At 41.6% G+C, this 26,507-nt stretch overlaps 1 protein-coding gene across 2 annotated transcripts in view; it reads left to right on the forward strand.

The window, feature by feature from the left end:
- necab2 (N-terminal EF-hand calcium binding protein 2) overlaps positions 1–26,507 on the forward strand; it is a 148,861-nt gene that overhangs the window by 52,399 nt on the left and 69,955 nt on the right. For both annotated transcript variants that reach the window (XM_074632134.1, XM_074632133.1), the window contains exons 4-5: positions 3,862–3,887; positions 4,109–4,206. In XM_074632134.1, the coding sequence (XP_074488235.1) occupies positions 3,862–3,887; positions 4,109–4,206 (124 nt within the window). The remainder of the gene's footprint in view (positions 1–3,861; positions 3,888–4,108; positions 4,207–26,507) is intronic.

A 26,507-nucleotide genomic window follows, 5' to 3' on the forward strand; every position in this document is an offset into this window, starting at 1 on the left:
TAATTTATCCTGCAGACAGAAAATGTCACATCCAGTTCCGAAAGCTCTTTTTATGGGGAACATTTTGTACCAAAAGCCCTTTACGTTAGGTGACACTTTCAATATGAAAATGAAAAAATGATGAAGGGAGAAGAGATAAACAGTAGGGCTGGGACGATACACCTATCTCCCGATTCGACACTATAACGATACTTGGACGTTGATTCAATATGTAATGGGATTTTTAAGTATTCCGATACAAGTATTGTGATACAAGTATTGTGATACAAGTATTGCGATTTGATATTACGATTCATTGCAATTTTTGTTAATCTTTTTAACACTAGACCATGGGAAAAAGTTGAATCTTTTGGGGAACACTTTTAGGGACTTTTACTTTGGAAAATCTCTAAATTGAAATGGTAAAAATGTTTGATTTTCAGCATGTATGTGGTCAGAGATGTCCTGAAGTCAAATATATCAGTCATTGTCGGGCATTATTTATTACTTTTTTTCCAGCAACCCAAAAATGAAAGAATGAAGACATTTCCCTCACATATAAGTGGTATTTTATTTTTAATTTATAAGGGACATGTAACATGTTTTGTACTTCTGATGAATATAATCCAATCAATCTTATTTACATATATGTATTTTGTATATACGGTCCCCTTTGTTAACACTTAACACACAACTTATTTTGAAAACTGGACGTAGTCACGTGTGTATACTTCCTCTAACTTTGCCAAGTCCGTCGCTAGTTCTCCCGTCAGCTTTGTTCTCTTTATACATCCATGGTCAGCTCCATCGTGGCCGTTTGAATGCTTTTAACATTGCAAATGCAAATGCATTTAATTTTGTAGGTCAGCATATGGGTGCTCTACAGTTGTAGCGTCGGCCCATTTGACCAGGGAAATGCGAGTGACCGCTGGCTTGACCGCACGTTAACACAATACGACTATGTCCATGAGAGAGTTAGCCGGCAGCTTTAGCCATGATGTCTAGCTCTACTTTTCCTGGTAATGTGTGAAACCCAAAGTGTTTCCATACTTTACTGTATGTGTAGTGTTTACCACTTTGACTTTAAAATGTGAGGGTGCAGGTCGTATCCATGCAGACCCTCCACACCCTCCTGTCGTTACGGCTTGCTGCGGTTTGTTTTGGTTTGAGACGGCTATGACGTCACGTTACTCAGACTACAATATAAGCGCTAACTTCCTTCTACCTCTGCATAGACTCAAATGAAGCAAATATATCAATTCTGGCATTAAAAAAATCCATTTCAAAATTGTTTAAAAAATTGCCATACATAGGGGAATCGTTTTTTTCCCACCCCTACTAAACAGAAAAACGGAAATAATGAAAGAATAGTGAAAACTGAGGAATGCCAATGTTACCTGTTTTTTCTTTTTTTTATATCTTTTACCTTCTCTTCCTCTCTCTCATCATCTGTTTTTTGCATTAGTCATCCTGATACCCCAGGACGTTAACCTCTCTACAATACCTCTAATTGCTCCACAGGACACTGTATTTTGATTGGCTCTCATTAAATCAATTTATCGACCCTTTATAATCAACCAATCGGCTCATCCAGCCTGCAATCAGGAGAAGTGTGCTGACACAGTGGGATCTGAGTAATCAAAAGAGTGGCTCTGTTAATTTACACCTCGGAAACCTGCAGGGCCTTGAAATAAAATGAAACCAGGCAGAACAAAAGCTGACCTTTATAGCTGTTGTAGAATTGAATTAGGTTCAATATATAAATCCTCCAGCAGGCTCGGCCATTAGAGGAGATTTCTTTTTTCTTTTTTAAATCAGTGCAGCAAGTGGACCATGCAACCGCAGCCATCTCTCCGACGTCAGCCACCCTACCTCTCGTAGATGGTCGCGCTTTATAAATCTTATTCACTGCAGTGCATGCAGTCAGAAAAGTTTCTTCTCATTACAGTTAAGTAGACTTGGCAGCCACACGGCAGGCCTCAGCATTATCATGTGACAGCAGATAAGGTTATTGATTGGTCCGAGTAAAAGAAGAAATGACGGCGTAAGCGTTTCCTGTTGAAGCAGGAAGTTGATGGATGGAGAGGAGGGACGGAGCCGGCAAAGACTGAGCGCTGTCCTGCTCCCAGTCATTTGTCTCCCTGTCTCTGTCACTCTCTGGTTTCCTCTCATCTCCAGCTTTCTTTCCCTATCACGCTGTTTTCTGAGATATCTGCCCGGCCTACATCCTTCTTTATCAGTCTGCCCATCACATCTCTCTCCTTTCTGTCTTCAGCCCTCTCTGGCGTCAAATCCTCCCTGCATGTCTGTTTTTACATGAAATATTTTAACCCCTCCCTTTTTTATCTTTTTGAGGGAAAGTATGTCCCATTGTTTTGCCCTGTATTGCTTGTGGTTGGTCAAAAAAAACTTGAAAAAAGTTTTAAATTCTCTTATCAACACAAATGTGCTCGCTTTATGTAAATGTATGTATATATTTATTATTGGAAATCAGTTAACAACACAAAACAATGACAAATATTGTCCAGAAACCCTCACAGGTACTGCATTTAGCATAAAAAATATGCTCAAATCATAACATGGCAAACTGCAGCCCAACACGCAACAACAGCAGTATATTATATTATATGATTCCAGTATCTTCACTCTTGCTTTAAACCTGAGCCCGGTTACCACCTAAAAATCGCAAGTTGCGTTAATGCGTTAACGCATTAACGCAAAACATTTGACATTTTACGCGTTAATATTGCATTAACTTTGACAGCCCTAGCATATATATTAATGTGCCTCTTTAATATGTACAAACTAGCAATAAGACATAAAAACAATTCAATATGAAATTCTTTAAATTCCTAAGTTGGAATCCCAAGGAATATGAAACTTTGAGGGATGATAAATCTTATTAGTAACCCAATTGGCGCCTGTATCATTTGCAACAACATAATTACTTCCATTGTGAAAATGCAGCATCTGGATTTACCATTTGGATAATAAACATCTGGCACTTTTTTTTTAGCCAACCAAATGTTGGAACAGTTACAACACTGACAAACATCCCCGAAGGCAGTTTAAACTACATATTCATTGGTAAACAGGAAAACACGTTTAATTATGGGTAAAACTCGACTTTTAGTGGATATTTTTAAAGCCCATCTGTCACAGTCCTGGATCAGGATTCATTCTGGTACAACCCGACGAAACTGCCGCTTAAGAAAATAAAATGAGCCATTATAAAATCAGACTGTCTACAGTAACAAGGATCATTCATGGACTTTTACTGATATTTTGAATGTCAAATAGCAATGAAGTGATTTTTAAACCTCATTTACTGTATTTTTTCTAACATTCCCTTTAATGTGCAACATTTACTGAACACTAATTTATAATTAAGATGAACAGATGGACAGATGGAGTCTTTCTGCTTGTCTCCTCCTCTGTCTCCAGTTCTCCCATCATCAGTTACATCTCACATCCCTCTTTTGGCAGCTTCCTTTTCCCTCCTTCATTCTCTCCGTCCCTGCCTCTCTTCCCTTGTTCTTCTCTTTTTGTCTCTCCTGGTAAGTCAACCAGGGAAAGTCTTCTTTATGCCAGTGAAGAATTGGCACTGCCAAATGAGTCCCCGCACAGTGAACTGAGCATGAATGATGGCAGTGGATTGATTCAGACTCCTGTCAGAGAGTCTTGTTAGATCGCTCCCTGCCTGCCAAACTCAGACTCTGTGTGTGTGTGTGTGAATGTATGTGTGTGAGTTATTGAGGCTGCATGCAAAAAGCTTTTCCTCTGTTTCTGACCCTGCTCTTCTCCGTCCTTTTCCTTCCTTCCTACTTTCCTTCCTTCCCTCCCTCTCTCTCCGTCTGCTGCTCCTCCGCTATGCTGTGATAGTAATGTTGACACTAAGGAACTCTGTGGTAAGTGGACTGCACACACACACACACGCACACACAGACACACCCGCTGCCCTCATTTTCTCTCTTATCTATTATTAAAAAGTACTTCTCAGTTGAAATGCAATTATTTTTTCTTTAAGATATACGATATCAATTCAGCCCCTTTCAGCTAACCACTGCAAATAATCTTGGGACTCCAAAAGTTGTATAAATCTCGTGCCAATTTGCCTGTGTGTGTACAGACTACTTTGCCAAGCACATGGGGGACTATGAGGGAGTTCTGGCCTCGCTGGAAACACTCAACCTTTCCATCCTCAAAGCCATGGACTTCACCAAAAAGGTAACAGTGTGTGTGTGTTTGTGTGTGTGTGTGTGTGTGTGTGTGTGTGTGTGTGTGTGTGTGTGTGTGTGTGTGTGTGTGTGTGTGTGTGTGTGTGTGTGGCCCGGTGGCACGAAAAGGCCTGTGAATGATAATGATGACGCAAAAGTGTGTAATAAGAAAGTCCTTCTTGCTTTAGGCGTGTCATTTTCACGCCATGTAGTACTGACTGCAATGTGATGACATACTGTAGAGTAAAAGGGGAGAAAGACCTCTAATGGCAGGCGGAAGGGGAGGAGGATGGGTCCAACAAACAGGACTTTCAACCAGGAGACTGGTGTTTTGTTTACGTTAGTGACGTCTGTCACTTGTTTTCTGTAGTGATGTTACCTTATTTCCGTATGTATTTTATTTAGGTTATGTACTTATTTAAAGGCCAACCATGGCATTTTTCCTTAACCTGACTAAGTGGTTTTGTTGCCCTATGCTGGTACAGCACCTTAATACATGTAAAATCCTCGCTTTGGCGAGGCAAAACGTGACACTGACACACTATCCTCTGGTGGACAAAGAAGTAATAGTAATTACTAGGAATGCTCAATTTTTAAAAATATTCTTAACCGATAACCGACCCTTGTTAAGATTTGTGCCTCGTGTGAGCACAACAGACAACTGAGTCCCCAGTTGACCCGTCCTGCTGCGTCTAGTGTCGAGGACATGCAGCCACATTCCCAGTAAAAGTCTCCACCGCACATTTAGTTTAGTTTAGTTTAGCAGGATGTCAGCTGTGTGTCTGCTCGGCGTAACGACACTCTGTCTGCCCGGATTAGCGAGAGCGATTGCCCGATAAACAGTGTGTGTATTTGTGCTACCTTAGCAGCTCTAGCATTGCCGGAGGCTTCTTGCTCGCCGCCGCCATACACATACAATCTCTCAGCGCGACATAACTTTAACGAGTGTCCATGTGTGTGTTGGCGGTGAGTGTGGGGTTGTTGGTGGCGTTATAGCTGTGAACGTAGGTATAGCAGTGTGTGTACAGTTTATTTGTTGCTGAATAAATGCTACGAAAGTACTGCTCCTTCGAGTGAGCCGGAGAGACTGGAGCCGACTTCCTGAATCCTGCAACTCCGGCTCCGCCTCTTAAGGTGGGCTGTTAAGGTGGACAAGCTTTTCTCCTTAAAGAGATGAGCCGCTAAGCTTTTTAATTAATTATAAATATTTCTTTTAACCGTTTTAACCGATAGCGTTAATCGGTTAAAATGCTTAATGTCGGTTAATGGATAACGGTTAATTATGAACATCCCTAGTAATTACGCTATGCCGAAGAGTTGCTGTGTAGTTGGTTGCACCAACAATAAATCCAAAAATGCGGATTTCCAAATTTGTTCCCCTGCCGTGTCCTAAAAAAAAATATAATTGTTGGTTTCATGGCTCCGAGCTATAGACCAGACCAGCATTGCGTCATCGCAAATGTTGCGCTCCCTTTTAGGGGCATGAAACTCTCTGTCACAGGATAGAAAACGGAAAATGACGACAAGCTGTTTTGTAGCGGGTTAACCGAGGCTTTCACACTGAGATTTGAGGCACATACGATAAGTTAATATTCACTGTCAGTGTGGTAAATGATGCTGGTGACAGTGATTAACATGGCTAGCTAACGTTAGCTTGAGTGGGAGGCTGCTGCAGTAAAACAGTCAAACATTAACGTTATAGCAGCATCATATCGTCATCTCTAACTAAATCTCAGCCTATAGATTAAACAGTTGGCTATTAACAGGCTGGTTATTTACAGACAACACTTAGGCTAGCGTGGTTCAATCAAATATGTACAGTGTAGATGTCTGTATAAGCAATATCCGGCCACTGTGTTGGACGGAGGAAGACTGAAGGGTGGAGATCAACCTCAATTTATTAAACTCGCAAACGCTCAGGTTCAGGCAAGATCGCAAAATAATTATTAGACAAGAGATGAAGCATACAGATTTGTCAAAATTACAATCCAAACATACGTCAGTTTGCATTGAAGTCTATAGGATCTTCTGCTTTTGCGAAGTACCCGTACGTGGCGGTCTGATGTATGTGTTCTTTTAAATGGAAATACTTTAATAGAGACTGCTGATATTTGCTTTCGCCTTTTAATATAGTTGGCTTGTAACCCAACTTAATATTAACTTCGCTGGCGAGCAGTACTGTACGTTCTTGCAATAACCGAATGTCAAATGTCTGGCTCTGTGCCCTCACAACCTGTACATGCTGATATGTACAGAATTTGTGTCTTCTGCATCAGTTATACAGATGTGGAAGAAGCACTGTGTCCACATTTGACCCTCCAAACATACAGCGCAATGTACAGTGAGTCTATTCTCATAGATCAGGTTTAATGATGTGTTTACGGGTTTGTGGGTGCGGACAAAATAATGGCATGTCAAGGTTCACCCTTCCGCTGGTTCAGATTGTTAGTGTACAGTATGAGTGTGTGTGTGTGTGAGTTTGTGTGTGTGTGTATGGCAGTCAGCTGGAGAACACTAATGTGTTATCCTAGTTTTTCCCTTGTGCTATATATAGCAGCTGGTCCACAGCCACTCTGCCATATCCATGTTCATGTTCGAGTTCTGCTTCAGTGTGTGTGTGTTTAGCACTCTGATTCTCTGTGTGTCTCGATATCTCTATCCAACAGCTCTGTCTTTATCTTTCTTTCAACTGCAGGCCATTCAGCAGCACACACACACACACACACTTGCCCTCCCTCACACACAACCTCAGGCTAGTTTCTCTCTAATGAGCAGCTATTGTTCAATCAATCAGTTGAGTGTCTCTCTTGTTCTAACGCTGTATCTCTTGTGCTCTCTTTTCTTCTCGTTCTCATTCATACTGTCCTTTCCCCTGTAACACTCTCTCTCTCTCCTTTCTCTGGGGCTGTGATATCATTATATAGTCCGTTGCGGGCAGTGTGGCAGAGCTCCAACAGTGCTGTGTAAGGGATGGACCGGCTTAAAGAGTCAAATAGCCAAACTGAAGCGCAGACACTGCTGACAAGTCAAATATTGATGGAGGTTTTGTGTTTCAGATTTCACGGCTACAATAGATTTTACTGCAGAGAGAGAGAGAGAGAGAGACAGAGAGAGAGAGAGAGAGAGAGAGAGAGAGAGATACAGAGAGAGAGAGAGAGAGAGAGAGAGAGAGAGAGAGAGAGAGACAGAGAGAGAGAGAGAGAGAGAGAGAGAGAGAGAGAGAGAAAGATACAGAGAGAGAGAGAGAGAGAGAGAGAGAGAGAGAGAGAGAGAGAGACAGAAGAGAGAGAGAGAGAGAGAGAGAGATACAGAGAGAGAGAGAGAGAGAGAGAGAGAGAGAGAGAGATACAGAGAGAGAGAGAGAGAGAGAGAGAGAGAGAGAGAGACAGAGAGAGAGAGAGAGAGAGAGAGCTTGGAGGCTAAACTTTGTCTCTCTGCTATCTTTGTTTCAATTACAGCCCAGAAGCTGCAGCTTTCAGTCATTTAGCAGACATTTATTTTTAGATTTTCTTCTACTCTCTGCATTGTAGTGTTTCCTCTGCCTCTGTGTGTTGCTCTCATGTTCTCTCTTTTTTCTCTGCCTTTGCTTTAAGTCTGTCACTGAGTGACAGGTGTGTTCTGGGTGTAATACGAATTAAACCCTGAGTATTGCACATCGGTGTGCAGTATTTTGGCATCTAATAAGCCTTTAAATATATTGATCTGTTACTTAAACTGGACTTCCTAGATTATATTTCATTGTTTCTCAGGCACCTTAAACAACACGTGCCCACCAGCGCAGCCCGCTGTGCTGTTTTAACGTAGAGCTGTTTTTGGTCTGAATCCCAACTAATGGTTAAGGCGCATTTCGCATAACAGCAGCATCCACGGTTCAATTGCGTCCTGGTACCGCATTGTCATACCCCTCTTTCTCACATTGTCAACTTTCAAATAAAGGCGAAAATCTTACATCATTGTTAATCATAGAAGCCAATTCAAGTCAAATGTGTCACAAAGTTAGTCTATAAAATGACAAGACATCAGCATCACACATGTGTCTGCACATTTACCTACTGTGATATACAGCAGTCAGAGATTTGGAACATTACCGATAATAGTAGGTCATTAGTCCACAGGTCCATCCAGACCACCAGCTGTCTGGAGGAAACTAAGTGCATCTTTTAGCCTCCCACAGCTGCATCAGAACACATATGGTTATGCCACTTAGCCACTGTGAAACACTGATTATGGCTGACAGTCAGACAAGTTATCCCTTCTAGTTTTTAAAAGATATCAGATTTCAACACCATCTAAACTCATTTGTATTTATTTTAATTATACAGAAATTCAGGGAAAGGTTTTTTAAAAATATACGAGGTACTCAAGTTCCTAAGAACCCACAGAGCTGGTACCTGAGCTGTGAAATGTAGTCTGCAACAAACATATGATGTTGTATACAAGTAATGGCAGTGTTGATAGCATGTACTTTTATTATTTTTCACCTGTTATAGTAATTAGATTAAAACAAAAACAAATGTAAAAACCCATTTGTCCACTTAAAATCAACCGGTGCAGATTAACTACCAAATTTTAACCTCTTAGACTACATCCACACTAATACGTTTTCGTTTTAAAATGCAGAGCTTTTGCTACGTTTATCCCTAGTGTCCACACTACTCTGGCGTTTTCAAAGCCCCTAAAATGAAGACGTTTGAAAATGCTGCTGACCCCGTTTTTAAAACCCCGGGGTTGTATTTTAGTCTGGACGGATAGAAATGGAGACCTTTGAAAACGATGATGCAGACACCCACGTTCACTTCTTGATTGGGTCTTATCAGTCATGACGTGTTCTTCCCTGATTCGTCTCGCCCCATTACGTGAACCTTTTCCGGAGGAAAACAAACGACATCAGCCTCGACCACCGGTGGTTCATTTCAACATGGATAACGAGTTACAAGCCTTGCTCACCTAGCAGCTGTTGTGCTGTTAAATTCAGCATTTTATGATGCTGCTACTGCCTACGTGCGCAGGAGGAAAGCTATTATTCAAGCACTTTACATTAATTCCCGTATCCAGTGCTACTTCCTGTTGACACATGTCATGTGGTAAGCATTTTCAGGCGTGGTAGTATGGAGGGCGATTAATTCTGAAACAACGTTTTAAATCGAAAACGATCTCCGTCCAGTGTGTGTATTAGTGTGAGTGTAGCCTTACTCAAAATCACTCCTCATACCATTTGAGCAGCACTTTTAGTATTTCATGGTTAGCCAATTCTTGTTTCAAAGGGTGCCTCTTCAGAGGCTGGAGCTTATCTGCTCCTCGACAAAGGTCTAAGTGGATAGTCTGAGTGCTAATCCACAAGTACAGATAAGAGCCTAAGTCACTGGACTGGCAGTAAAAGCTGCATATGTTTCAGTTTAACATTCCTCTTTAAAATAGGAACACCAGTGATGCTCATTTCTTTATCTTCTCCTCCTGCACACGTCTTTACCTTTAACTGCCTCCTTTCTGTACTGTTGGTCTCATTATTCACCTCACCACCTTGCCCCCCATCTACTGCATTCCTCTCTGTCTCGTCGCTCACTCCCCCATTCTGTCATGTTAAAAAAAGATAGATAATCCCATTCTGTACATGTCAAGATATAGCAATAGCGATATATAAAAAAGATATCATCAATCAGAAAACAGTAGAAGCAATGCATCAAATTGGTTGTTGTGTTTACTTTAAAAATTAGAAAAATAGGTTTCAAGACAACATCCATTTTAAACACTGGAGAAAATTGAGGCAGATGTGAGGAGGCGGAGTGGGTGGAGCTAAAAGACAGAGCGTGATATTAGCTTGAGCAGAAGGCTGTAGCCTGAGCCCTGGCCTTTCAGAGCCCAGTGAGAATTGATTAGCTCCCCATTCACCTCAATGAATATAGACACAGAGGAAGACTGAGTGGAATAGGAAGGCAGACTTTGTACTCTGCTGTTACCTACGGTACTGTGCAGTGTGTGGGGGGGGTTCTTCTTTCAAGCACTTGGCTGGAACCCAAGGGCAAGAAGAAGAATAAAAAGGGTCTCCAGATTATGCAGCGGAAATTTATACCCCAGCAGTATTGGCTCTGCTATGGTGCAAAAACCTTGCCACATCCTTGCAATGTCAGACAGGATTTTAAACAAATGCAGACTGCTCCTGGATTAAAACATTCTAGCGCAGGGCCTGTTCGGAGCGCGTGCCCGTCCGGAAGGGGCCAATTGTTTGGCCCCCAAAAGTGCTGCTTGCAACGTTGTCAAGAACCGTGGTATTGGCTTGCACTCGCCAAGTGTGAGGTTGATAGGATGAACAGTTCTCTAGATATGCGAAGGACAGTCATACAGTCATACATACATACATACATACTGTACATATAGGATTCTTCCTTTATAGTTAGATGATGCTGCTACAGCACCACCTATTGGCCTAATGGCACCAAATTTGTCATGGTCCCTCAGACATCATATCTACACATGTCCACCAAATATGTGTTCATTATAATATGTCCTTATAAATAAATAATAAGTCGCAATAGCACTAAGCATTTAGAAGATATGACATTTTTGTGATATAAACCCTGCCCACAGCATTTGAGCTTTGAGGGACAGCTATTGTAAAACTGTTTGGGACATCAGAAATGCAAAAAAGTAACTTTTTCCGGCGTGGTCCAGAAAATTTGGGTGACAATTGTCAAGACTCAAAATTTGTAGTAGGAGTAGCAAAAAAATAGATTTGGACACAATTTAAAATGGTGAAAAATCAAACGCAAATGGGCGTGGCTTATATGGATAGATCTGTCTGGCCCCACAGAATCCAGGAAAATGTATTTATTTTCCTTGGAGTAAAGCTTCAGGTTAAAGGCCAAAACGTAAAGTTAGTTGTTATAGCGCCACCATCTGGTCAAATTGCACCACATTCGACACTGCTCTCCATGGGGTCCCCAGCAATCCACCCAACAAGTGTGAAGTAGATTGGATGAGCGGACAGACAGACAGACAGAGATTCCTCGCTTTTTTCACTTTATAGTAAGATTACAGTACCTAATGCAATACCTGCATAATCTATAGACCCTTTTTTTTGTCAACGTCATGATTACGTCAAGGTGTTAGCTGGAGGCAAAACAAAGGAAAGACTGGAGGCAAACACTAGCAGTGGGCTAAAGTTACACGTCGAAAATGTCATCTTGCTGTGTTGTTGGGTCCAGAATCGAGATATCACATACATTTAAGATGACAAACGATGTCATCTCAAATGTATGTGTTAAACTCTTAGCAACCCTTTCTCTCCATCTCTGAAACGCTTCGCCGATATTGTACTCTCTTTTTGACTGACTGAAGGATAGTTAACTATAGGCATTCAAAGATTTAAACGCCCTCAATTTATCTTTACAGCGCTGCCGTTGACCACCAACGGCTGGCTACTTAGCTAATTTAGCTTGCTAATTCCGCCATGCTGCCGTGCAACACACTGTGCTTTCCTACGCTGTGATAAGAGTGTGTGGATGAGGCATTAAGTTGTTCAATTTTACTCATTTAATGACTGACTAGTTAGCTAGCAACCTTGCTAATTCCACCATGCTACAGAAATGAGCTCAACAGCAGACAGCGCTGCGTCGCGGTCCCTCTGCCTCACTCCACGCTGCTAGGAGACTACTTCGCTGGGAAGAGAGCAGGCTTTAGCCAGCTAGCCTGTCAGTCTCCAGACAAGCTAGCTGGCTAACTAACCATGTCCGGAGATAGGCAATCTAGCTAGCTAACTAACGTTATCGGCTATCGTTTAACAATATACATCATCTGAATGTATCCCTTAAGAAAAAGTTTGACATCCACAGCTGTAATCCATGCAGCTGGGTAAACTGCTAAACCACAGCGATACAGATACTCTCCGTCTGTGTCACCATCACTCGTCATCCTTCCCTTCGCGCTCCCAGAGGGACAACCAACGCGCTAATAATTAATGTAAATGTGATATTTCCATTCACTTCATGCAGTATTCATTATTTTGACTGTCAAGGTATCAATTAGTGGAGGCAGTCGTCGCTGCCCGTCTTAAGAGGCTCATGAGATTCAGCAAATGCGAGGACCATAAAGTAATTAGTGGTGATTAATAAACCCAAATCACCTCTGATCCCACATCAGATCAGTCTGGGTATTAATTGTAATTATCCTGCTAATAAACAAAGGGAGCAGCAGAGTTATTTCAAAGACATAATTATCTTTAGATGGAAAGATTACTGCAGCAACTTAAGATATATATTAAGAGTATGATCTGCTTTGTGTCTGTTAACTGTGCTATTGCATACCCATTTTATTGACTCAACTGATTGTCAATGCAAAATTGTGACAATTTTGAAACCAACCCAATAAACAGTACATTAAAATATATCCCTGTGTTGGGGGGGGCAGGTTTATTCTAAATTATTGTCAAATAAACAACAGGGGAAAAACTAAATAAATAATTTGTGCCAATAAATCCAACAATCCGTCTTTTTCACAGCAGACATTTTAACAGGTCATAGGAAGAAATGCAGAGGTATAATCAATAACATTAACAATGGATGTATTCCATTTATGTGAGCCATCTCCAGGGTCCTGGTATTGTGCATGCTCGCAAACTGACATGTGAAAAAGGTAAATTTTCTTGCTTCAACCTGATTGAGTGAGTCTTAAAAACAGTAAATATTTAGTTGTGATTCATTGTTAAGTCATAAAGTACAGTTCATTTGTGTCCTTTAGTTGTGGAATGCAAGTTTTGGAGCCCACTTCATATTTTGTACCAGAATCTTCGCTGTAAGTAAAAACTTAAATCAACACCTCTTTTAACTCAGTGTAATTAGATAGGTTGTCAATTTCATGTTTTATCCTTGAAATGCATTACGATACTGTTAGGGAGCTGCCTCTACGGCAGTGCCCGGCTGCCAAGCCGTGCGTAATGCAGCCTTCGGATTCAGCACCCCCGTAAATGGACAGCGACAGAGTGCCCTCCTAATCAGTAAACAGAATATGAAACTCATCAATATAAAACAGTCCTAGGACTGTACCGAATGTTTGGAAGCTTCAAAGCTTCATTCATAACATTCAAATTCTAAATCAACATTTGAATATTGTGCAGTGTTTTTTTCATGCTGTTAAAACCGGTACTTCTGTACAGCTGCAGATAAAGATCAGGCTACACTAATATTATTAGTATTTTGCTATTTGTAGAAGTAGATTCCAGTGGGTGTTGCATAAGATAGTTTCTGACTCGTTTGATTCAAACATTGACAATAACTCCAGAGCGATATAAAATCGACTCCGGCCCAAGCAGGAAAAGTTAACAGTTTAGTTTGTCCGTTCTGCAACATGGCGGACTCCGTGGAGAGGGGACCCGCTTGTAGATATAAAAGACTTATTCTAAGGTATAACGAAAACACAACAATTCTTATCAAGTGATTATACACTAAAGAAAACATACTTATTAATATTCTGCCAATATATCCCCTTAATTGTTACACACTGGTCCTTTTAAAGTACGTGGACGCAAGTGGAAATTCTAAGTAGGACAAAAAAAAAGACAAAAAAAACTGTCAACTTTGTACCATGACATCCCACTTCAGCCCATGTCAGCGTGGCATCACCTCAAGAGTTATTGCAGGTTACTATGGTGACAGTTGCCATAGAGACCGGATACTTTGGTGACAGTTGTCCTGGAGACCGGTCTGAGTTAATTTAAGTCCACATCGAGCCAGCTTGTTAAGAGATCGCTCGGCTATCTATCGACTTTTCGCAAGCTGGTCCCTCATATGTCGTCATCCAGCATCATACGCAGGACAGACTGGGCCTCATTCGGCATCTCTAACGACTTCCTGACAGTTTCACTGTAGTTCCTCTGGCAACTCTCTACTTTCCGAGAGTCCTAATTTTTGTGAACGAGATCAAAGATGACAGCCATCAACAATTATGAGCAGCGAAGAGAAGTTTAAGAGAAAACTTTAGTAAAGGCTGACAGTTTGTTTGGCCAAGAAGGATTTTGAGAAAGCGTTCTTCCCCCTCCCCTCCCCCCTGCATGTCTGCTTAGCAGCATCTCCCGACTATACCTCTGAATGTCATGATTTAGACGGCGTTAGAGAACAAATATATATTCCACAGGGATGGAGCAAATATGTTGAAATGCTTCAAATCCAATGTTGTTTTTTTGAAAGCTTTTATGGTGTTATAAGAATTAGGAGTGGCTCCAGAAAACAATTTTAATTGGCTTTCCAGCAGGTGGAGATAAATAACGGCCTCTCCCATGAGGATCGTGTGTGTGTGTGTGTGTGTGTGTGTGTGTGTGTGTGTGTGTGTGTGTGTGTGTGTTGTGTGTGTGTTGGTGGTGATGAGAGCTGAAGCAGGTGACAAAAAGAGGGAAAATTCATTACATCTCCTGTCCTGTCTTTCGTGTATAAATGCTGTTTAATGAGCCACTCTCATTAGCACTTTATTTTTTCAAGCTTCCGCTGAACGAGCCGCCACACTCATTGACAATTCTACAGGCGCACACACACACACACACACACACACACACACATACACACAGTTTCTCTCAGACTAGATTTTAAAATCTGTTCAGGAAATCGTTTTGCGCCGGTGAGTGACCCTCCATGAGCTTTTTAGCTGCTTCTCATCTGACTCCTCCTCATCTCCTCTTCCTCCCACCTCTCTTTTCTCTCATCTTCTCCTCTTTCATCTCCGCTCTTATTGTCTTCTTCCACCCCCAAGCCATCGCCGACTCATCCTCTTCATCCTCTCCTTTCTTCATGAAGATTAAGGTGAAGCGGATCACGGGGCAGAGCGAGGCCATTTGGTCCGCACACAATAAGGCACAGAGAGTAAGAGGGGAGGAAGATTGATGGAGGAGATTGGGAGGAGAAGAAAGGAGAAGTAAAGATGAGAAGGGGGAGAGCAGGTGAGGCGAGGGGGACGTGACGACAGGTTGACAGGGTGATGAATAAAAGGATGAAACAGAAGTCAATGTGTAAAACACGTCATCTGGCTCAGTCAGTGGCTACGATATGATTCTCTGCAGAGCGTTCATCACTTATTCATCAGGATTTAATGGGCTTTCCGATGAAGATTGTGCAAAGGTAGTACAGTATGTTGGAAATGCAGTGGTGGAGTGTTGCACCGTCAAAGCTGAGCCCGTGTTCTTGAACTTTTATCCCTTTGAGAGCTTTTCACACCCTTAATGTACTGTTTGGAGCCCCGAAACTGTCATAAGGCAGTACAAGGTTATCAGAGTCAAACATGTAACTGAATACATGAATAAATAATACTGTTAACTTAGAGCTGAAGTAGGCAAGTTGGAGCAAATACGAATATCACTATTTGCTGACAGTAGTACATGAGACATGTAATCTGAAAAAACTCATGTTCCTCTTGTGTCCTCCGGTGCTCCTAATGGCATCTGCAAGATTTCACAGAACGGAGGAAAACGATCAATCAGAGCCGAGCTGGAGCCTGCCGTCTCTGAGCAGCTGTCAATCACTCAAAAACTCCAATCAAATGGTCAAACCAGGCAGCGCTGATCAATAATTAATCCATTATCTGTTACTGTATTTCCTATTTCTCACGTAAAATGTTTCAGAAACATCTTGTAGTGTTCTGTTTAGCTGTAAAATGGGAAAGTTTGCTGCGGCTGGTGGGCGGTGCTTGGTATTTCCTCAACTGCTCTCAACATGGCTGCCAGGTCACAAACGTTCTCATTTTACAGCTAAACAGTACACTATAACATTTTTCTCCGTTTGATCGGAGTTCGCGAGTGATTGACAGCTGCCTCTGTTGAATGAACAGCCAATAGGAACGCTCTCTCTCTGAAATTACCTGTGATTGGCTTGTGAAGTCTCCTGTCAGGGACTAGATTTGCTAAAGCCTGAAAACAGAACCAAGAGGTGGTGCAGAAGTCTAGTTATCTCTCAGAACACTTGAATTACAATATGCTGAAAAGTCATTATGGATTTTTTTGCCCAATGATTACAAAAATATTCTGCCTACTGCAGCTTTAATAATTAAAATTGTGTGCAAAGTTAATTATAATGCTTATACTTAGTAAAAGCTCCCCCTTTGATAATTTGTTCCAGAAAGTGAGGGCACCTCATAGAGTAGCTACATGGCAGGTTTAATGATTACAAACTGCCGATTGTCCCAAGGTGATTTCCCAGCAGTGCACAGGCAGCAGTGTGTACTCCTGAGTGTGTGTTTGTGAGGTGAGTGCCACCTGGTGCAGGGATTTCAGTTGAGGGCATTCCTGCAATCACAGTAACCCAGACACACACACACACACACACACACACACACACACACACATATATATTATATACACATGTATCACTAAGTGGTGTCAACTCTGATAGCAAGCGCATCCCTCAGCCTTTAGAACCTTGTGACCTGGGTACCGTTTCCCTGGTAACCAAGGAGCAAGATGCTATCGCCAGTGTGCTGGGTATTAAAGAAGTTAGACTCAGGGAATGAGGAGAGGAGGCAAGTGAGGGAGCTAATGATGAAGAAAAGTCAGGGTGAGGAAAGAATTTCACAAGGTGCATGTGTAGAAAGAGTTGGAGAGAGAGAGAGATTTTTCATCTTCATCTTATCTGATCATTCCAACACACGCATATTTTCACAACGACATGGCCATCTGGAATGAAGCTAAGTGGTGAGTGAGAGTGGTGTGAAAATGGTCAGCAGACGGCGCTTTGTTTCATGTACGTAACATAACAATGGCTTGTACAGTATATCCGCCGTCCTCGGTCTTCCGGTTTCCCTTTTTGAATTACGAATAGTGGTAGTTGGCTGTTGGCTGTAGTCTTTGCGGTGTGTTCGAGTGCAACATTTTGGCCAAGACAAAGGTGACATGAGGCGATACAACAGTTGGCCTTTGTCGCTGTTAGTTAGAGCCTTAGTCTGGGCCTTTAGTGTATTGTTTAGCTGTAAAATGAGAAAGTTTGTGAGCAAACATTCTCATTTACCAGCTAAACAGTACACTACAAGATGTCTCTGAAAACATTTGAGGCAAGAAATAGGCATTACCGTTATATAATCCTAATTCATATTTGATCAACACTGCCTAGTTTGACAGTTTGATCTGAGTTTGCGAGTTTTGCAAGCAGCGATTGACAGCTGCATTAGAAACTTCTCGGCTCCGTTTTCCTTCGGGCGCGGTGAAAACTTGCAAATGCCATTAGGAGCACTAGAAGGAGACAGAGATACATGATTTTTTCACAGATTAGCTGTCTTGTGCACTACTGTCAGGATATATATACATTATATATATATATGTATATATATATAGAGAGATAGATTTATATACATTTGCTCAAAGTTCCCATCTGCAGCTTTAAGAAACAAGTGAAGGCGCAAAAAAAGAAGCTGAAGGAGAGTTGATATAACAGAGCAGAGTTTGAGATAAGGCAAGAGGTCAGACTAAGTGAGAGGCAGAGGTGATGGAGGTCAAAAACACAGCTCCACATTTTTCTCATGGCTGCCATCACTGTCTGGATGAGGAGGAAGCTAAGCAGCTCAGTCAGTGAAACTGATTCCTGATTACATGGTTTCATTTCGTCATTCAGCTGCTGAGTGGTACATTTCCTAAAACCTTTCAACTGTCAGTATAGCCTATAGCTTATCTCTTTCCTGTAAGACTTTTGTTGCACTTGTGTATGACTGAACTACAGACAGAGCTAGCACTAACACTAGCTCTACCATTCATAGGTCACGTCAGTGGCGGCTACAGAGATACCACATGAAGACCATAAGAATTGTGATTGGTAAGCTTGGGCTTTCCCTGACGTTTTTGATGCTGGTGGAGATTGTTGATAGTAAAAACAACATGTTGAAGAGTCCTAGGTCCTAGCATCTCTGCTGTACACCTTTCTGCTCATCGCTGGTCTCTATTACTGAGAATCCAAAAATGCAAAAACTTTACAGTCTGTCACCAGGTAGTCTTCGTATTGATGCTCACTTTATGTCTACCACACACTAGGAGACTTTGATAAGACTTTTAAAAGACTAAAGTCTGACACCCTCTCACATCTAAAGACCATGTGTCTTAAGTCACAGTTTTTAGTCACTGACTATAACGTTCTGCAAAGACTGGGGATCTTGCAGGGTCACTATTTACTCACCGGGGATTTCGAGAGTTGCAGCTTTTTTCTTTCTCCACTCTATCGTGGTACCAATGGGAGAACACATCAAAGTGGCACTCTTGTTCACTTCACAACTCCACCTGTTTCTCCATGTTTACTTCCTACCCCGTTTGCTGCTTCCTGTTTGGTGCTGGAGAGAGCGGACCTATTGGTTGTTGACAATGTTCACGTCATTGAACTTACGATGATATTAAACTTGTTTGATTTTATCGTAACGTCAAGACGAGAAAAGGACTGACGTTACGAGTTTGCACTGAGTTTTATGACCACCTTATACTAAATCGATCGAGATCACAGGAGCATGCTGCAACTCTAGCAAAACACTTGTGATTTTTATTCCGACATTGGAAATATATCTGCAACAGTGAAATCGCTTAAAAAGTTGTTTGGTGTAAGGTCAGCATTAGTTTCATATTTTTAAAAAAGCAATATAATATAAAACACAAATGGCATTCCTATCAGTCTCAGCAGTAATTTGTGTTTAGTGCTAATTACAGTAGCAAATGTTAGCATGCTAACACGCTAAACTGGTGAACATGGTAAACATTATACCCATTTAGCATCAGCATGTTAGCATTGTCGTTGAGGACATGTTTGCATGCTGATGTTAGCATTTAGATCAAGTATTGCTGTGCTTATAAGTACAACCTCAGAGATGCTATAGCATGGCTGTAGAGTCTTAAGCTGTGTCTCAATTTGGATACTTCCATTAGTACACTTATATGTAGTACACTATGTACATAGTACTGTACAAACACACATCACCTCCTGCCAATTGCAGCCACTTACAACCTGCCGTTTTTATGTTCAAAATGGCACGTCGGCACTGTATACTACACACTTCAGCTACTATGAGGCTCTGTCTGTGTATAAATCCAAATCTCATCAATCCCCATGTGTCTCTAGGGGCCCCATTTCCCATCGAGCAGCACAGATGTTGTCAGCTTTGGCTGTCTTTGCTCTCTGCAGATCCTCTCATCTTAGCGCTGGACATTTCTTCAATACTCTCTGTTTTTATAGACTTATTTCAATAAAAATCAAGCTCATCTTACTTGTATTTAGGAAGCTTACACTGTTCTATAACAACACATAGTCATATAAATAAGGACTGCCTGGTAGCCTATACCTTAAACCAATTTACCAAAGTTATTCATAGCTGCAGAGGTTTTAGTACTTTTTTTGATGAGGCAGCAGTTGATTTTTAACCTGCAGATCAGAAGTTACAATAATCATTTAAATCTCCATCCATGAAACCAGTCTGTACTGTAACAGAACAACCTCTCCCTCCTCTCTATCTATCCTACATTAGCATTGCAGATAGAGTATTTCCCGTCAGCTTCATCCTCACAACGCAGCAGGGAAGCAGCCAGCATGTTGTACATACATTATACCTGTCTGTACCTTGTTTAGCTGCGAGGTGTTGTTCTGCACATAGCGCAGCTGGACAGTGTGAGCGTCCAATCCACCAACTATGTGACTGACTGACTGACTGCATCCTCAGTGTCTCCCACAACTGGTAATGATGTGGACATGAATAATTTGTGCGCGAGTGTGTACGTGACCGTGAGAGGGAAAGAAAGAGGACTGGCAGAGTGTGTGTTGTGTTGTCAGCTGGGTGTGTGTTGACTGATGAGGTTACACCCAAAGCATGAATAATGCAGAGGACTGTAGGAGTGAGAAAGAGAAAGCCAGTGTGTTTGTGTGTGTGAAAGAGAGCGATGGATGAGAGATGGATGGGTAATTGGGTGAAAGGAGAACAGAGAGAGAGGAACTCCACTTAGGAATTAAATATAGAGTTGAGGGAGTGAGGAAGTAAAACACAAAGAAACAGAAAACTCAACACAATGTACAGTACATCGTCTTCCTTCTCTCCTATAACCCCCTTGATTTTCTCCCCCTCTGAACTTCCAGTTTTTTCCCGCCTCCTTTTATCTCCATTTCCTGGAGCTCCTTCTCTCCCTCCTACTGTTTCTTCTCGCCTTCCACCACCATCATCCTCCTTGCCTCTCTCCATCCTCGTCTCCCTCTGAAAGGCTGATGAAGCTGGCATGATATCTGAAGAGCCTGTATGTTTCTGATGCCTGTTAGTGGGCTCGCCTTCTGTTTAGAAACAAACTCAGGCACTCTGCCTGCTGTTAACCACTTCCACACTTCCAACTGTCACTTAAATCGCTCCAATAAACCAAATATTTGGTAAATTATTATCTTTTTTTTTTTTTTATAGCTGTGTTCAACATATGATGAGTTTGTTCCTCTTGCTATTCCTGTTACAGTTAGCTTTCTGCTGTCCGTGGCTCACATACAGTTTATGATCAGACCGTGGCAAAAACAGGCTTCTCATTTCTAGCTGTTGACTGGAATCACAACTATCGCTGGCAGATTTTATCAGCTGTTGCTCGCTAGCTAATAAGGCTAACGTTAGCTCAGTGAATGGTCTGAAAACGCTGCTTAGCTTATGTTAGGGCTGCACGATTATGGCCGGAATTATAATCACGATTATTTTGATCAATATTGAGATCACGATTTTTTATCAGAATTAGTCATAGATTTTAGGGACAAAATATTTTTTATTTTTATTGCAATTTCACATCCATGTTGTGCTACGTTCCAGCCGTAAAAAAATCTAAATATTATCTTTTTACTTTGTTATTGCCATCTATAGTAGTTATTTATATAAAAACACACTATTCAATTTGCTTCAATTAAAACACAACTTGGCATTATTAGTTCTAATTATATATTATAAGCTGCTTGAAGCCAGCGTTAGGAAGTTAAACAGGTCATATTTCCCTCTCTATTATCTATTTTATATTGCTGTGAAAACATCTCCTTCAAACAACTGGATTCATTCAAGTTCAAGATTACATTTGAACGCATCATGATAGCATTATAATTTACCATCGTCCAATAAAACACACCATAATGTAAATAGGGCTGACCGATAAATCCTATTTCCATCGTCATCGTGATATGAACATGCGTGATGAACACATCGCAAAAGGCTTTCTGAAACTGTCTCTGTGTCCGGGGAGTTTACTGTGAAGAGAGGAACGGAAGGCGTGAAGCGGTGTAAACTACGGAGCCTGCGTGTTATTCATTTTATTATCTTCATAAAGTATAGGAGCAACGTAACCCTTGGCTACACAAGCTGAAACTAAAGCTAGCAGTAAGCTGTGTAGTCTAACTGTTAGTAAGTTAGTTTGACACATATCTTACTTGTAAACTCATCTGCTGGCTGAGACAAAGCAGCCCCTCCTCTCTCCACCAGGGTTAGGGTTACCTGCAGCAGTGAATCACATCAGCAGAGGGAGGAGGACAGAGGACAGGAGGAATGACTGATACTGACTGATGGAGGAGGACAGAGGACAGAAGGAATGATACTGACTGATGTCTGTGTTCTTCAGTTTTTATAAACTTCACTGTTGCTGTTCTAGAAACAACATTTAGCCTAGTTATATATAAAATAGATGTATCTGTATAGCTAATATGCACGCTTCAATATTTGTTTATTTATCGCAAGTGATATTGTCATCGCGATATTGAACAATGTTATCGCACATCGCAGATTTTCCTCATATCCTGCAGGCCTAAATGTAACTCAATGGAAATAAATATTGTTGTTGGTCGCACGATGCGCCTGACATTTAGCAGGTTTGTCTGTGTGTGTGTGTGTGTGTGTGTGTGTGTGTGTGTGTGTATGTGTGAAACCTCGCCCTGTACTCCTCCTCGAGGAAACATCACAACCAAAAAAACAACTGCTAATTCAAAATGGAAGGAACTGTTGATTGTTTTTACATCAAGAAAAAATACTGTGATGCCCGTTACACCTGACCCCTGTAAAAAGTGAAAAAAAATCACTGTAAAAAAATCTGTGTGCACCTAAATGAAAAAGTTAGGCGCACCAGTGCAACCAATGTAAAAAGTTAGTCTGGAGTCCTACCTATAGGGAAGATTTGCCCTGTATGTGTCCATCCTGTTAGATTTATGTCTCATGCTCTAAGGCGCTACAGCTACAGACAGCGGCCACAAAATATTAGCAGAGGATAGATGCTGATAGTGCAGAGTGTGTGTGTGTGTGTGTGTGTGTGTCCATGCAGGTTAGTGTCCTGCTAATGGACTGGTAGATGTCTCCAGAGGAGGGGCAGCGGATGGTCACTCTCTCTCTCACACACACACACACACACACACACACACACACACACACACGCGGTGTACATGCACGTGGTTGAACTCTCTACGGTGAGTGTTGCAGCTGGGATGTCCTCATCACGAGGAGCTAAGATGGTATAGTGAAAAAGGATAGGAGCACAGGAGAATAATAACCAAGAGAAACAGGCTGAGTGTGTTCTCATATGTGCCTGTGTGTGTGTGTGTGTGTGTGTGTGTGTGTGTGTGTGTGTGTGTGTGTGTGTGTGTGTGTGTGTGTGTGGGTGTGTGTGTGTGTGTGTGTGTGTCTGACTTAAGAAAGCTACGAGACTGTGAGAGAGTTTGTGGTTACTGAGGGATATCAGGACAGTGGAAAAGAAACATTTAAAAGCAATATCATTCTCAGTGTGAGAGGTCTGCTGCTCAGATATCATTTCCTGCATACTGCTAAAATGGTGTTGCTTAGAGACATATTGACTAGGGTTGCTAGGATACCATTTTAATTGGTTGATGTGTGAAGCCGAGGCAGGGTTGTGGGGGTTTTCGGAGGTAGCGGGCCAGCCAGGGAGCTGCACTTGTGCTTCCCCAACACATCAAACCTCTGTTATCCTCGCAGATAGAGACCTACTGCAGAGAGACTATGCTGCCTCTGCAGAGACTTGTGAAATAGAAGTTGATACCTATTGAGCTGTGAAATAAAAGAAACACCACCACAACACAACTTCTCACAGCAGACAATTGCTGCAGCACAAACAACTTTTATTGGTTAGCATGGCAAATAAAAGATCAAACCAATAGAAGGTAATACAAATTCTAAAAATAGGCAGCTCAGGAAACCTCCAGAGAGCATACCTTACTAGGCTGAAATGTGGGCGTTGTACTGCCTGAAGCTGTTTGAAGACCAGTTGAAAGGAAGAGCACGAGCAGAAAACTGCTCACAGGCTACACGCTGGAAACTACAAGCTGTGCATTCTCTTCTCTTCTCTTCTCTTCTCTTCTATTCTCTTCTCTTCTCTTCTCTTCTCTTCTCTTCTCTTTTCTTTTCTTCTCTTCTATTCTCTTCTATTCTCTTCTATTCTCTTCTCTTCTCTTCTCTTCTAGTCTATGTTCATATCTGGATATCCGGGCCAAGACTTGCTCTTCTGTGCGGCAGTCATTGTTTACAGTCCGAGTAGCAACTTGAGACGCGAGTTTAGAGACTACGACCGGATTGTCTAAATCGGCGTCAGGCGATAACCGATGGTTTCCATGATTGCATTGCGGCCAATGCGTTTCACCTGTTTTGCTCTGTTCTGTACCAGCAACGTGATCTGATCCCTACTCGGAATATTTTGCAGTTTGGATATGATCGACAACTGCGTTAGAGAGTCCTTGGCTCTGATTGGTTGGTTGTCTTTGAGCGAGGTGGAATCTTGTGAATGCCATCCCAACTTTGTCAGACCATTCAGTGTCACTTTTTCCGTCGCTCTAAACACGTGCGTAACAACCCCTTAACGTCACTTTTCGCTCGCAGTAAACGCATGCTTCGGATTGGGCACCAAAACCACTAAGCTAGGTTTAGTTTAGTTTTTAGTTTAGTTGGGCTTAAAATGACTATGTTTTTACAGTGCAAATGTGACTTGCCGTTGTGAACACAGGACATGAATGAACAACTGATTGTGAAGTGAAAGTGAAACTTAGCGCACGGGCCATGAACAACAGTCTCCTGGGTGAAAGCCCTGTGTTGTTTGGGCCCAACGGAGAGAATATACAGCATTGGGTTCATACCTGTTTAGCATGGACGGCCTTAGTTGGAACATTCTCTCATCACATATTTCCTACTGGCTTTTATTAGCCCTGACCAACCAGAAGTTACATTTTTAATTTTGTAAGTTTTTCATGTATTTCATGCAAACTTTTTCGAACTTCTCCTAAAGGGGTTTATCAGATTAGTTTCAAATTTGGTTGTGTGACGTTAAAATGCGAAGGAATAGTCGACACCTGGAATAATGTCATTGGTTATACACTTGGGTCAACTGCGATTGTTTTTAAATGTGCTATACAAATACATAAAAATACAAAACAGTTGACTTGACATCTGACAATATGCTATTTTAGGCACTTTACAGCTATGGGACTTTCAAGTCTTCTCCTACAGGATTCACCAGATCCATTTAACATTTTATCAGCAGAATCTCAAGACCTTCACAATGCAGATAAAATGCAGATAAAATGCAGTAAAAACTCTAGTACTAACTCCTATTTCCTTGTTGCTCAGTATACCTCATGATCCAACTTTATAATTGTATTGCTTTGTAATGTTGCACACCAACATACTACTACTGCTGAAGCTTGAGTTTGTGGTTTTTTTCTGATAAGATGCCAGTGTAATATCATATGGCTGGTTTGAATTGCATAGTGTACGCTTCAGTCTTTCATCAGCCTACATTCTTGTCACCTCCATATCTCCACCAAGCTTCCAAATTTCCTTCTGAGACACTGAAGATGGAATAATTTACCCCTAACTAGACCAACCTCTATAATCACTGATTACCACCTACAACTCCCTGTAATCAGCCACCGCCATCTTATGACAAAAGAGTGTGTGTGTGTGCTGCAAAGGAACGCTGTGCTGTACATATGTGCAAATGCGTAGGTGGATGATAATGAGGAGATTTCTTGTTAACCTTCAGAAGATGAGATGAAACACATGAGATCAGAAACAAATATACACACTCTACACACACTCACGGCTTAGTGACCCTGCTGGCTCGGTCAATTACTCCTACCAGATACATTTTTTCTGATCTCATAAACAACACGTCACCTCCACTTTGTTATAAAAAAAACCCTGATAGCTAAAAACAGTGGCCACACAATCCAAGCCACTTATTTCAGGGCACATTGCAGCTCTCTGCATATAACCTGTGTGTGCTATTTAAAATGAAGCCTTTGATGATGTGTGAAAATATATACAATGACAATATTGAACGTTATACTGTAGGTGTGATACGTTCTGGAGAGCTCTGTCATCAATCTTCACACAAAACCAGGCACATCAACACGAGCAACATCATTCCTCCTGCCTTGAACTCACACACACACACACGCTCGCAGATGCTAACAATAATACACACTGCGGCTAATCACCAGGGTGTGTTCTGTGACGGTATCTTCTCCCGGGTCAGTGATCTGTGTGAATTATAGATCACAGCTTTTCTATCCCAGGTTTTGTAGCCTGGCCCCGTGGGACACGCTCGGCAGAGGGTGAGAGGGTATGATAGACATATACAGGAAAGGACAGAGAGGAAGAAAGTGAAGGGAGAGGAAGACAGAGTGAACTGTGGAGCAAATTTTTAAAATAGAATCTTCAATTTCACAACACACTGCCTTTTTTAGAAGATACAAATAAACTTACACTACATTCATCAGTACTTTGATTTTCATAGGCAACGCTGGATCACCACACGGGCAAAGTGGGCAACTGCTTTGTGTCTCTGAACCACTGAAGTACAGTATCAGTTGATAAAGCTATGGGTCCTACTTCATACTGTATACCTTATCTTGTGGCCTGTCTTGTGCAGGATCCTTGTGTACACCTTTATCATTTCAGTTTTGTGCTTATGTTTCCTGTTCTGAATGTCTTTCATTGAATTATGATACAAAAACTGGGGCCCAGTGGTAATCCAGCAGAGAAAAATGGTAGAAATGGGACAGAGTGTTAGTAACAGATGGTAAACAGGGGCCCAGCAGCAAATTTTGTCCCCCGGTATCCTCTCGACCTCGCCAAGCTCAACACTTTGTCCACCATTGTTCAGTTATGATCTTACTCCTCATTTCTCAGAAGAGGAGTTGTTAGGGCTTTTCCCACTTAGACAAATGAGCGCAACCGGAGCCAATAACTGTGGAATGCAGGTGTGACTGTTCGGTTGTTGGTTTCGAAAAGTAACTAAAATTGCCCAAAATCTACAAATATCTATGTTACAGTTGCCAATAGACGGATTTATTGTCTACATACATGTATACATTACTG

This window comes from Sebastes fasciatus, chromosome 4, assembly GCF_043250625.1.
Source record: "Sebastes fasciatus isolate fSebFas1 chromosome 4, fSebFas1.pri, whole genome shotgun sequence".
NCBI lineage: Eukaryota > Metazoa > Chordata > Actinopteri > Perciformes > Sebastidae > Sebastes > Sebastes fasciatus.